This window comes from Crocodylus porosus, unplaced genomic scaffold (assembly GCF_001723895.1).
Source record: "Crocodylus porosus isolate Cpor-Errol unplaced genomic scaffold, CroPor_comp1, whole genome shotgun sequence".
Lineage (NCBI taxonomy): Eukaryota > Metazoa > Chordata > Crocodylia > Crocodylidae > Crocodylus > Crocodylus porosus.
Window position 1 is genome coordinate 41,106,588 of NW_017728911.1, and position 12,346 is coordinate 41,118,933.

Sequence of the window (12,346 nt, forward strand, 5' to 3'; positions counted from 1 at the left end):
AAAAAAAAAAAAGCACAACTTAGTTCGTTTGCACTTTCTGCTCTAATCCAAAGCCATGCATTTTTTTGAAAAAATTTTTTACTTCAGTCAGAGATTTGTACATTTTCTTGACAAATATTCAAAGGACTTTTTTCACCAAAAATACAGATACACTAACATGACAGTTCAGGAGAAGCTCTAAAGAGTATGCTACCTCTTCCCAGCCATTTGGCTTTTACATCAAAATGAGGCAACAAATAATTAGCAAGTGAGGGGAAAGTAGATTGTACCTATTTGCCTCTCTTTTACACTTCAATTCCAGCACCCTCATTTCTGTGTCAGTCCCATAGTGCTCATATCTGCTACTCATAAGCTGCTCACATATCACACTAAACTTTACTAAGTCAAAAGTAAAATCTCTCCAATTACTGACCAGCAGGTATCATGTTTGTAAGTGCAAAAGCCCTTTACAAATCCATTTTAAATTCAGATCTCTTTGCTACTAGTAGACCCAAATAAATATTCAGCACAAATAAATTATAACAATTTACAATCCAAGGCATTTTGAACAAATAATTTACTAATCTCTCTGTTCCTCTCAAGTTTGAATTTCCCACCTGCTTATCCTATAAAACAAGCAACCTCAGGAATCAGTGTACAAAATAGTGAAATATGTTGATTTATAATAGTTTACATCACAAATGATAATTATTCTTATTACTTAAACCCATAACTGGCTCTGTCATATACAACCTGCTATAATGATCGATTAGTTTTGATAGGCAGACAGATAGGTAGTGATTTTGTAGTCATGATGCTCCACAAAATATGCAAGATGGATTTTTTTGGGTGGTACCTTTTACTGGACCAACTATATGATTGGAATAGACTTAGACAAGCCAAGGAAGGAACTAGGCATGTCTACACGTGCATTAGCACACTTCAGTTAATGCACATTAAGTCTAGTACTTCTATTGTGAACTACTAGAAAAATGTGCAGTAGTCTATCCTCAATGCGCATTAACTGAAGAGCACGGGGCATTTCTACATGTGCGGGCTGGGGGAGGGAGGGCACTTTAATTAGCACAGCTCTGAGAGCCATACTAATTAAAAGCACCCAGAGTGTCGCATGTAACAGCCTCCCCATGCGGAAAAATGGCGGCTTGTTGAATGAGCATAAGTTTAAAGTGCCCCGCTGCCATTTTTCAGTGCAGGAACGCTGATACATGTGACTCTGGAGTCTGTTGGAGCGCGGTAATTACCATGCTCCAGCAAACTCGATTAATCAAGTCTGCTCCAACGTGCTGGAATTCTAGCATGTTGGAGCAGCCTCCCTCCACATGTATAGGATCCCAGGGGTTTTAAGTGATGTTTAATGTGCATTAGCCTATTTTAATGCACACTAACTAAATAGCATGGGTTTTTTGTGTAGACGCACCCACTATGATACCCAGAAAACCAGACAAATGAAAACTGAAGAAATTCCCTCCCTTTCAGAAGAAAGCGGATAGCAAGAGAGGTCAGAACTTTACTAGTCACTGCTGCTCGGCTAAAAGCCCAGCAGACTATTTGTCAGGAAGTTCATTCACTTCCTAAAGTTCAGATCTACACTTCTGTACTTCCTCTCATGTGGTCATTCATTTCCCCATACTAACCCAACCACAGAGAATTTATACTGCATGTTTAAATGCTTGCCTATGGAAGGAAGTCAGTGGGTTCTAATCTTACCTAGTTTTTTTATTTAACTATACTTAGAAAAAGTGCTTCACAAAAGTCTGTTTCTTGTTGTTCACACATTGTTATTTAGGATTTTTTTTCAAGGAAAAAGAATATCCAAGTACAGTAAGATGGTCAGGAAGAGCACACATGGAACTTCTCAACATTTTACCATACAAATGTGCAAGCCTTCCACAACACATGTCCAAACCACCATATGAACGTGGACACTGTACTGGATGACCAGCAATGGATTATCATCAATAAACACACTAAAATGCATGCAGAACAGAAGACAAGAGGCATGCGTGTAGAAATATTAGACCCTCACCAAGTTACCCGAGTTCTGCAGTTTAGTAAATAGGAAAACTGAAGGTTTGTTGAATCTGTGTATTATGCAAAAAGTATTTTGTACAATTCATAGTGGTAAGTGCTGCTAATTTTATCACAATCGCAGAGCACTCTAATAGGTGTGACTACTTGTACAAAGATTAGGTTCAGATCATATGTTTATATATTTGAAAATTGCATGATGAATGCCAGAAGCAGGTTTATGTTCCAATGAGCTAGGTCTTGGGCTCCCTGGTAATTAGAGGCTCAGACAATACTATTTGTGAAATTTCAATCATCTTCAGTTTACGAGCATAACAAAGCAGACTGTTTCAAAGACTTGTATGTTTAATTCTAAAGATTCTGCATGGAAAACGATACTCATGTTGGTTTTGCAATGACAAGCATAAACAGAATTGAGAGATGACCAAAAGAACATTTATTTCATGTTAAGGCAATTTTGAAAGCTAACATTAGTGAGGCTGCACACAAATTCAACAAGTAAATTCAGTGTGAATTTCACTTTAAATTGGATGGAGATAAGGCCCAAGCTCACCTTGGACGTCTTCTTCTCCACCATCACCATCCTCTTCCTCATTGTAAGCCAGTTCAGCCTGCTTGTCTGCCTCATACTCACCCACGTTACCATCATCCCCATTATAATCCGCCAGTTTAGAGCCATGCTGCGGATCAACAGGGGATTCATTCTCATCAAAGAATCGGCCTGTGAAGTAGGCAAAGGATTAAGTCAGAAGCAAAGAGGAAAGAAAAGAAAAAGAATGGATTCTAAATGAAAGGAGACCTGCAGGTTCAAATCTTCAGTCCTTGTAGCCATGGCAGTTGTAGAAAATCAATGTTTTATTAAATACTTTCGGGGGGGGGAGGAAATCAACTTGGCTATTGAAAAGGATTTTTGAGATTTGTTAGCCATAAGTAGTGTGTGTCAGTCTGATCTAATGGTGTCTGTTTACTATGAGCTAAATTCTTTGAAGAAAACAGCTGAGAAAAGGCTTCATATATGTTATTCTAAAAACATTATTCATGTTTTCCTTTAAGTGTAGAAGTTATTCACAATAAAGATTTCTGAACTAGATTTTTCATGATTTTTGGTATCAGATTGGCAAAAATTCAAAACGTTCTTCTTAGAAGCAGGACTGGCAGTCTTCTACTTGTGGTATTGCAATATAAATATTTTATAGGAATCAGCTCTTCTCTTGAGTGTACTATACTTCTTTGTGGCCCCATCTAACAAAAAAAGATCAGTTTGATGTCTTTGGAATGATTTGTGTTGAACGACACTGTTAATTTGATTCTATATAACCTTCCCTATTATGATTAAAAAGCTTATAAAATATGGCAAATACAGTATGTATGCCTTCAAGTAACTAATCAGAAACAGTTCCACACAATGCAGTACAGTATTAGAAAAATGTGAATTAGCTAGAACTTCAAAATGGATACATAGTAATAAAAAGTATATGAGCAAAGATTAAAGGTATAGGGTCAACGAGCAAGAAAGTGTTTCATGGAGCGTCTGGAGGTCTGAGCCTAACACAATGCAATATATTTATCAATTTCTCCAAAAACAGGTAGCAGTATGCTAATACAATCTGCGTATATATGAAGTGAACCTAGAGGAACTGCAACTAACTGAAAAACAGAATACGGTCTTTTAGTTTAAACTGAAGACAGGCTAAAAAGAAAAAATCGGGAGATATCAAGTGACTAATATATAAGAAACAACAGCAGAATAAAAGAATAGGAGAATACAATTTCAGCAGTAAGACGAGACAGACTGAGGCTACAATCAAAAACTTCTTAGGATGAACTGGTTCATCCTATGTTATTTTCATAGTAGCGTATAAGAATTAGAGAAGGCAAACCGTGGTTAAAGTTACAACTGCAAATCCACTCAAACATACCATATTTTCTCATATACAACATACACTTGTCCCCCAAAAACAGCTGCTGGAAATTGCGGAGTGCATTATATGTGAGAAATACGGTAAGAGCAGTTCCTGGTAGTTATAGGCAGAAGTCAAGTCAAATCTGCATGCAGCTCACAACTGGGAGCAGAACAATGAGCAGACTGCTTCTTAGCTGCTGCTACTCAGTCATTCATTACAAGGAAAGATCTCTTCTTCGTTCTGCCTTTCAAGAGCAAAGTGTGTATTACATTCTGGGGCACGTTGTATGTGAGAAAATATTGCATATGTGCTGTCTGAACTGATCATATGTAGCCCATGTTCAAAAGATTCATTTCCATACCTGAGACTAACAAGTAATATTTAAATTTTTGCACAAAAAGTGATTTGAGTCATGTGCCCAAAAATTGGGTAGTTATGCTTTTTAATTGGTACTAATGAAACTAAATTATTATTAAGTTTTATAAACTAAGAACTTAAGAACTATGAGGAAAAAACTGAACGTGGTCAGTCCACAAACAGGGATGAAGTCTCATTTTGCACAGAACTGACCCATTTTAGGCAGCCAATGGTAACAGAACGAGGAGGAAGTTTGTTTAAGTTGTGGTACAGGGATTTAGGTTAAAAAGCAGTAAGAAACAGAATGAGCTGTCAGGCAGCCGTGAAACTGCTACACTTGGTAACGAAGACAAGAACAGACGAATATGTGTTACGGATGAAGAATAATTAAATCCACTATGCTACAATGAAGAGCAATAATCCTTGAAGACTGACTGTAGCCACTACCGACACAGCTGGTTGTGGTATACACCTGTAACAATGTCATGTCAGAGGCATCCTCTTCCTGCACTTCTGAATAAGATATCCCTCCGTGGGAGAGAATCTACGACCACCGAAGGAATATTAAAACATTACAGATGTAATAAAATGGTAGGTTCTGGGATTTTTCATTGCTTCATTGTATTCTCAGCTTTGCACCTATATTGTTCAAGGGCATATCTGAAACACAGCGTAGGACATTTTAAGACCCCTATGCTGTGGGTAGACTGGTATGTACTTCAGCTACAAGTTGCAACCCATCACAATAATAAGATCTCTGAAGAGCTAACAGGGTGAGAATGTGGACAGGTGCCAGTCAAACTGTTGAAACTTCTGCCAAAAAATGCCAATCCTTTCAGACTTTGTAAAAAAATAATAAAAGTACACTTTATTACGTGATGTTCACCTTAAAACATGAAAGAAGAAGATCAAGTGACTGGACGAATTTCTAGTACAGTGGCTCGCAACCTTTTCAGACTCAAGGCGCCCCTTGGAAAATGCCAGCTCTTGGTTTAACCTGTTTTTTATGTAGAAAAATAACACATTTTCTACAGGGAAGAACCCAGAAAGCCCCAAATAGGTCAGAATGTTTTTAACATTGTGGATTCCTATTTGAAATCCCTGTGTTTATCTGAATCATGTTTGCATGCCTAACAATGCTAACACTGCATGGCACCCCCATGGTACTCTTGAGAGGATCTCTGGGCACCTCTGGGTGCTGCAGCACCCTGGTTGAAACACTGTTCTAGTGTTTCAAAACAAGTCAGCGGTCCAAGTGTAGCTTAACAGGTAAGTAATGAAGTTAAGAAGAACCAAGAAAATGAAATATGGATAAAAAGGCATTTTAAATCTTTGCTATATGAAACATTAAAAGTGAATTGCATTGATATCATGCACCAAGGTCTTCAACAGTTGAAAATATGGACATAATATTTGCCCATATTTTATAGTGATAGATTTGTAGTATATTGTTAAAAACCTCAGTGTACGTATATTGTGTCTGACACTACAGTTCTGGATGAGACGTGGGAATTGCGTCATGCACCTGTGTACGTACAGTTACTTAGTCAGATCTTAAGAAATCTAGAGGACAGGAACAAGATCAAAGCCCCACTATGCTAGGTGCTGTCTGCACACAAAGCAGTCCTAAATAAAGGACAGTTCAGCAGTTTATCATTGAAGAATAAGCAGTGAAGAGATTAGAGAGAAAACAGCAGGAACCATTTAGAGTGGTGTCAGAGCTACTGCTGACATACACCAGTATGAAAGCTTTAAAATCTGTTACAGAAATATGTTACAGAAATCATGCATTTGCTTGATTTAGGCACAGGCTTCATCTCTTTAAGCTTGTAGTCATAATCATGTTAATTAAAAAATTAAAAGCATTTCCTTGAGATTTTACCTTATTCAAAATCTCTTTGCTCTGTGCCCTGAAAGGCTGAGATTTAGTTATGTTAATATGTGTAATATGATTTGAATGCAGAAGTCCCAAGAGCTAATTATATGTATATGATATATCACCTGCTCCTTTCCTGAAGGACTTGATTACAATCAGATATAAAAACAAAGCAACTAAGTACTAGGGTTGTGTGAAGCTTCAGTTCCCAATTTGATTCGTTGGAGATTCAGCCCGATACGGTGGCTGAATCTCTGGATCGAATCAGAGAACCCAGCAGGCTCCCTGGCAGACCCGGAACTACTTCCAGGTTCACCGCTGAGCATGTGGAAGGGCCCCCCGCAGTCCTATGGGACACTTCATGCACCCCACCATCGGACATACACACAGCTTTAAAAGTTTTTTCTGGTACCTCAAGGTATGTAGAGAAAAAAAAAACTTAAAAAGCTGCATGTATGTCCAAATTGAATCAGCATCGAATCTGAAGATTCGGATTCGGGCAAATTGAATCAAGGACAGCAATCCAAATAAACTAATAGAATCACTGTCCCTGATTTGGGCCGAATCCAAAGCAAATAGGACCCCCTTTGCACACCCCTACTAAGTACTCTTACAAACACACTACTGTCAGAATGACCTTCTGCAGAGGTGCCCCAGCATTCAAGAGGAAATTCTTTTAAACAGGAGCATCCCCTCAGGCTGTGCCTGCACCTTGTCTACCTCCTGGTGCTCTTTATGTCCTCAGCTACAGGGCAGGGCACCCTTTCAGTTCCTTGCTTCCTACACTACTTTTCAGTTCCTTCTTTCTGTTGGTGACCATGAGATGAAACCCATGACTGACCTATATTTTTGTGCACTGAAACAGCTTTCTCTTTAGCTAGTTTTTACTTGAAGTTCATGTTACAGTTCTTCATTTTGTTACCGTTCTTAAACCCACTGGCACAATAAAAACATTTTCTACATGGCATTACTATGGCTCTCTGGCCCACCTAGACTTGCTAGGGATAAAATTCAAGGTTTTAAAAATCTTGTTTTTCTTGCAAGGTGGTGGTTCTTATAAATGACAGACACTTGAAGGGCCTCTTCTGCCTCAGGGAAATATATAAAACAGTATAATGTGCTCTTTTTTCAAAAAAAAGACAAGGAGAAGGAATCCCTCTTGCAACTCTTCTTTGTGAGAGGTTCATAAGCACACTGTCTGAACTACTTGAGAAGAAAGCCCCTAAACTGCAGCCAGCACCCCAGTACACCTGGAGTGTACCAGAAACTCCAGACCTCAGGCCTTGTCAGGAAAATCTCATTCACCCACTAAAGGATCAGCAACAAACACCAAGTCTTCCCTGATGCAGTCTTTTGTAATGAGGGAGGAAAAGAGCACTGTTTTCAGGGTGATGGGATGGATCCTGCTAACACTAACTTGAGAAGGAAAGAGACTGATCCTGGTGTTGCTTTGACTACACTGTTAATTTGATTCTAAATTAAAGTTTAAAAAAAACAACTTAGAAAATATGGCAAATACACTACTTAAGCCTTCAAGCAACTAATCAGAAACAGGCTCAGACAGGCTACCAAGGTTGTCTTGGCACTATTTCATGAACGGGTGTATGACTTACAGGTACTGAAAACATAGCTCCTAGATGTGGCTACCCACTAGCATACAAGATGCATTTCCAGAACTGTGACTCTAGATGAAGTATTGGCTCATAACTTTGTTTCCAAGAAACAGCACAACATGCAATAGAAGTGCATACAGTCTCCACCTCCCAAGAAATTTTAAAAAGATGGCATCAGAAGATAGGCTTATGGCCACCGTATTTTTACGAGAGCGAAGTAACGATTATGATCGACTACCTGTCAACAGGCAAGACCACCAACAGGAGAACATGCTAGTGAACTGTCTTGTGACAATCCATCAGAACAAGAGCTGTCAAGATTTTGAGTGGAGGAGCGCTGCTTCTCCAGGACAGTGGATCGTTCTACACATCCCAGGCTGCAGTGACCAAATGAGGCTTTGCACTGCTTCTACCCGGCCTGGTCACCAGATTTGGTTCGATTCCTTTAGACCTGCCTCTGTTCCCCAAGTTGAAGGAAGACCTTTGTTGAAGAGTTTCAGTACTGATAACAATGAGGTGTGATCACAGAAGACCAGAAGTTTCTGGACATGTAGGACAATGGCTGCTACAACCATGTTGCAGCTGCACTAGATTAAATGCACCGATGTCAAGGGAAAGTATGGTGGAAAGCAAAAGAGCACAAATGGTGCTCCCTTTTAGGTGAGAAGCCTTCTGAACACCCCTCGGACATGTTGTTCCTTTAGCTTACCATCTTCACCCACAGTTCAAACAGCTATATTTTACTCTCCATTTGAGCTACGGTGGGGAAGACCCTGCAACACAGAGCGTGCGCCTTCTGTCTCCACATGCACAGCACCCCTACCCATATTCCTAGGAACCAGAGTCCAGGTTCTAAGACAAACTAGAGCAATTACAACATCTACAAAGCAATGTGGAAGGAGTATGCTCATCAGTGATCATTCCTCCAGCACACAGCAATCCATCTCTGGATCTTGTGAATTAGCCAGAGCTTCATATCGATGACCATACAAAAACCTTTGGCAGCAGACAATGTTTGGAATTGCAAGTAATTGATCAAGGGGCTCGATTCCACTCCCAGACACAGATCTGCTTGCCACGTATCAGAACAAAAGAGACCAGATGTTCTGTACCAAGGAGGTTTCAGACTAGAATCGGACTTGTCTCTCTCATTCCCTGGACATCAGGACTCTCATCTGAGAACATTTAGATGCAACGGAGTCCCGATGCTAATGACAGCCCCAACACAGTCAAAGCAGATTTTGTGCTTAAATCCAGTGACTCCCCTCAACTTGGCCCCTGATCACAGCTCTACCTCAAGCCAATGTGATCACACAAAGTGCAGGTCAAATCCCAACCCCAAACTTTGTTACATCTCACAGCCTGAACATGGCTGTCTAGTAGTCATATTAACATACATTCTGGGTTCTAATCAGAAGGACAGCATGAGGTTGATTTATTCAGAAAATGAAAGAGATTTTCTTTGTGACCAATGCAGAAGCATCCACTGTCATTAGAGACTTCCAAAGAAGTTACCTTAAGTTGCCCCAAAGCACTCAGGATTCTCCATTAATGTAAAAAGCATTCATTTGGCAGCAAATTCTGCTTGCTAGCATCCTCCCAAATGGTCACAAAAGTCTTTGCACAGTCCATGGTGGCTAGGTTCCTCAAATATCTCACTTTTGGCTTTTCATCAGAAATACCCCATGTTCATGGGACATCAGCACAGCATTGACAGTGCTACTAGGGCCTTCCTTTGAACTGTTTATTGTCCACCCTATCCGCAAAGAGAGTCTTCTTGGTGGCTAGAGCCTTAGCCAGAGGAACACCAGAGATCCAGTCCCTCATGGCACAACCGCCACATATACCATTCCAGGACAAGATGACATTAATAACTGGATGAGGCCTCACCTAACGTAGTTACAGAATTTAACCAAAATCAAGCGCGTCCTCTGCTAGTTTTTTTCTTCAGCCCAGTCAAAGGGAAACTAGCCCCTATATTTAAGTGACAGTAAGGATTCTCTCCCATCATTCCAAGAAGGAGACCATTCAGGAGTTTGCTGTGGTTGTCGTCTTTGCTGACAAAATGAGAGGTCAGCTTGCCATCTTTCTGAATGAGTTTTGGTGTGTGCTGCAAGGTGCTATGAAGTAGTAGTTTTTGACGTGCGCAGACCACTGCACAACTCTGATACAAGGCACTGCAGTCCCTGGAATTCAGTTCAAATTTTTACCTAGGATTCCTAGATGAGATAGTTTCGGTGACAGGCCCAAGCTCCAATACCCACTTAGACAAAGCTGTGCTAAAGTCACTGGATTTACTAGTTCGCAGCTTGCACAGCACCAGAAATGGAAAGCATAAGGGCAGTGGGAACCAACCTTTTTTTGTCAGAATGTGCCATCAATTAGTCCCACACCCTCCCCAAATGTCACCCTGATCCCTTTCCCTTACCTGATCTGCTGCTCAGCTTTTTGCTTCCTGCCTTATCTGTCACCGTGCTGCCTGTCCCCTTCCAATCCGCTGCGTGCCACACAGACTGCCCATGCCACAGGCTGACCACCCCTGTATTAGGGTAACAGCTTAAAGAAGAGAGTAGTTACTTATCCCTACAATACCTGTGATTCTTTTGGAGGTGCTGTCCATACGCATTGTACAGCTGAATTTTTCCCCAGCTGCTACAAAGTCCTTCATCCCCTAGATTCTGTTTGAGCAAAAAAAAACAGTGCAGCTACCTTACCTACCCTTACAAGGCGCTGCTGGACACCCTGCACTCTACAGGCATAGCACTTGGAAACCTGTACTCAAGACCATCTGATCACACACACAAGGGGGGCCCACACACCAAAGCAGAAAACACATGAGCAACCATGTTAGTCTAATATAATTAACTGGTCTTTGGGGGCTTCAGGTTGAATGCATTTTGCCAATTCAGCCTTGCTTTAAAGAAAAAAAACAAAAACAAAAAACAAAAAAACCCGGACCCGTTGTATTGTTTTAGATTTTTTGCACGAAAGCAGCAGCCAAACAGCTTCAACCTTACTAGACAAGTTTAAAATTTACTTCTAAATGTAAAAAAATATATTGAAATGCCCAAATCCACACTCAATTTGATAATGTGCTTTTCAAAAGGCAACAGTAAACCAGACCTGACTGTCCACATAAGTCAATTTTACAACTGTTTTAATGCAATTATTTTTAATTGCAGACATACCAGGAATAATCAGATATAGCTAAACAGAAGAATTTTTTAAGAACAGAATTCTAGGATTTTAAAAACACAAAAGCCTCCCTCTAGTTCTCTTCACTTTACTTCTTTTCAGATGAACTTTTCATCTGAAAAATATGAACAGCTTTTTTCACATAAAAAGACCTAGATGAAACCTGCTTACCAATAAATATTGATACGTTAGCTCTAACTTCAGCTTCAGAGGCTGCTATATTTAATAAACAGAATTAAAACTGGAAAAAAAACACTGTTTCGAACACCACAACAATCAGACAGTGCTAAAAACGAGTCTTCCAAGCATCCTGTTCTCATCCCACGGAACTAAACAAATCATTCCCAGGCAACTGAATCTAGGGCTTGGAAAATACTTTTCATATAGTTAGACCAGTTGGTGACAATCCTCACTGCCACCAGAAGAAACCCAACTTTTTGAAGACTCAAGGCATAAATAAAAAAAAAAAAAACAATAGTACAGCACGGAGTATTATGCCCAATACACACAACCTGCATAATAAAACAGCCGACCTACAGGAAACTGCATTTAACGCATCTCTAGCGTCACCTCCATTCTGCTAAAGTCACTTGGCAGGACTGTTACATGCTACATACCAAGTTGAATTTGCTGTTGTCAAAAGAAAAAAAATTCCCAAGACAACCTAAAGGTCCTCCCATTCTGAAGTTTCTGAACAATATGCATAAAGTAGTCAAAGCAAGTTGATATCTTCTGACTAAAGAACCAAACTTTTTACAGGAGCACTCAAGAAATAACCCTTAACTTTTATTTTTTTCCTATTTAGTCAAATCATCCATGTGATACAAGCAGCAATTTATGTACCCCAGCAGATACATGTTAGGGTTTTTTTTTATTGAAATTCTATATTTAATGGTATACTTGGAGTGGAGCAGTTTGTGAGAATAGCATATATTTCTGAAAGTGATAGGGATCATTTAAACAATTTAAACTAATCTCTAAAAAATGACATACTAATTTCTTAAGGTTAAGGAATGTGCTCTATGCAGTAAGATCTTAAATATATTTAAATTTTCTAATGGCTTAATATTCATAAGGCCACCCATATATTTGATTTTCTATTTTCAAGCAGCTTATTGCTACTGGCACAATATGCAAAAATACACAGTAGTACACAAGTATATGATGATGACCAACTTACTTTGCTTCATCTTCTGGAATTCAGCAGCTCGACCCTTTGGAAATTTTTCATGGTCCATTTCTATTTTCTGTTCTTTATGATTTTGCATACTTTGTTCAGGAATCAAGTGCCGAAGAGGATTTGGAGGCATCTTTTTCACTGCATCAGTCTCCCCATCATTGTAAGCATCTAAAGCTAAAACAAAGAAATTTCT

At 39.6% G+C, this 12,346-nt stretch overlaps 1 protein-coding gene across 6 annotated transcripts in view; it reads right to left on the reverse strand.

The window, feature by feature from the left end:
• Positions 1-12,346, reverse strand: part of CASC4 (cancer susceptibility candidate 4) — a 57,777-nt gene that overhangs the window by 6,039 nt on the left and 39,392 nt on the right. For 4 of the 6 annotated variants that reach the window (XM_019533914.1, XM_019533913.1, XM_019533916.1 and 1 more), the window contains 2 exons: positions 12,154-12,327; positions 2,582-2,749 (listed from right to left, as the gene is read on the reverse strand). In XM_019533914.1, the coding sequence (XP_019389459.1) occupies positions 2,582-2,749; positions 12,154-12,327 (342 nt within the window). The remainder of the gene's footprint in view (positions 1-2,581; positions 2,750-12,153; positions 12,328-12,346) is intronic. The other 2 variants (XM_019533915.1, XM_019533918.1) reach the window with 1 other exon arrangement.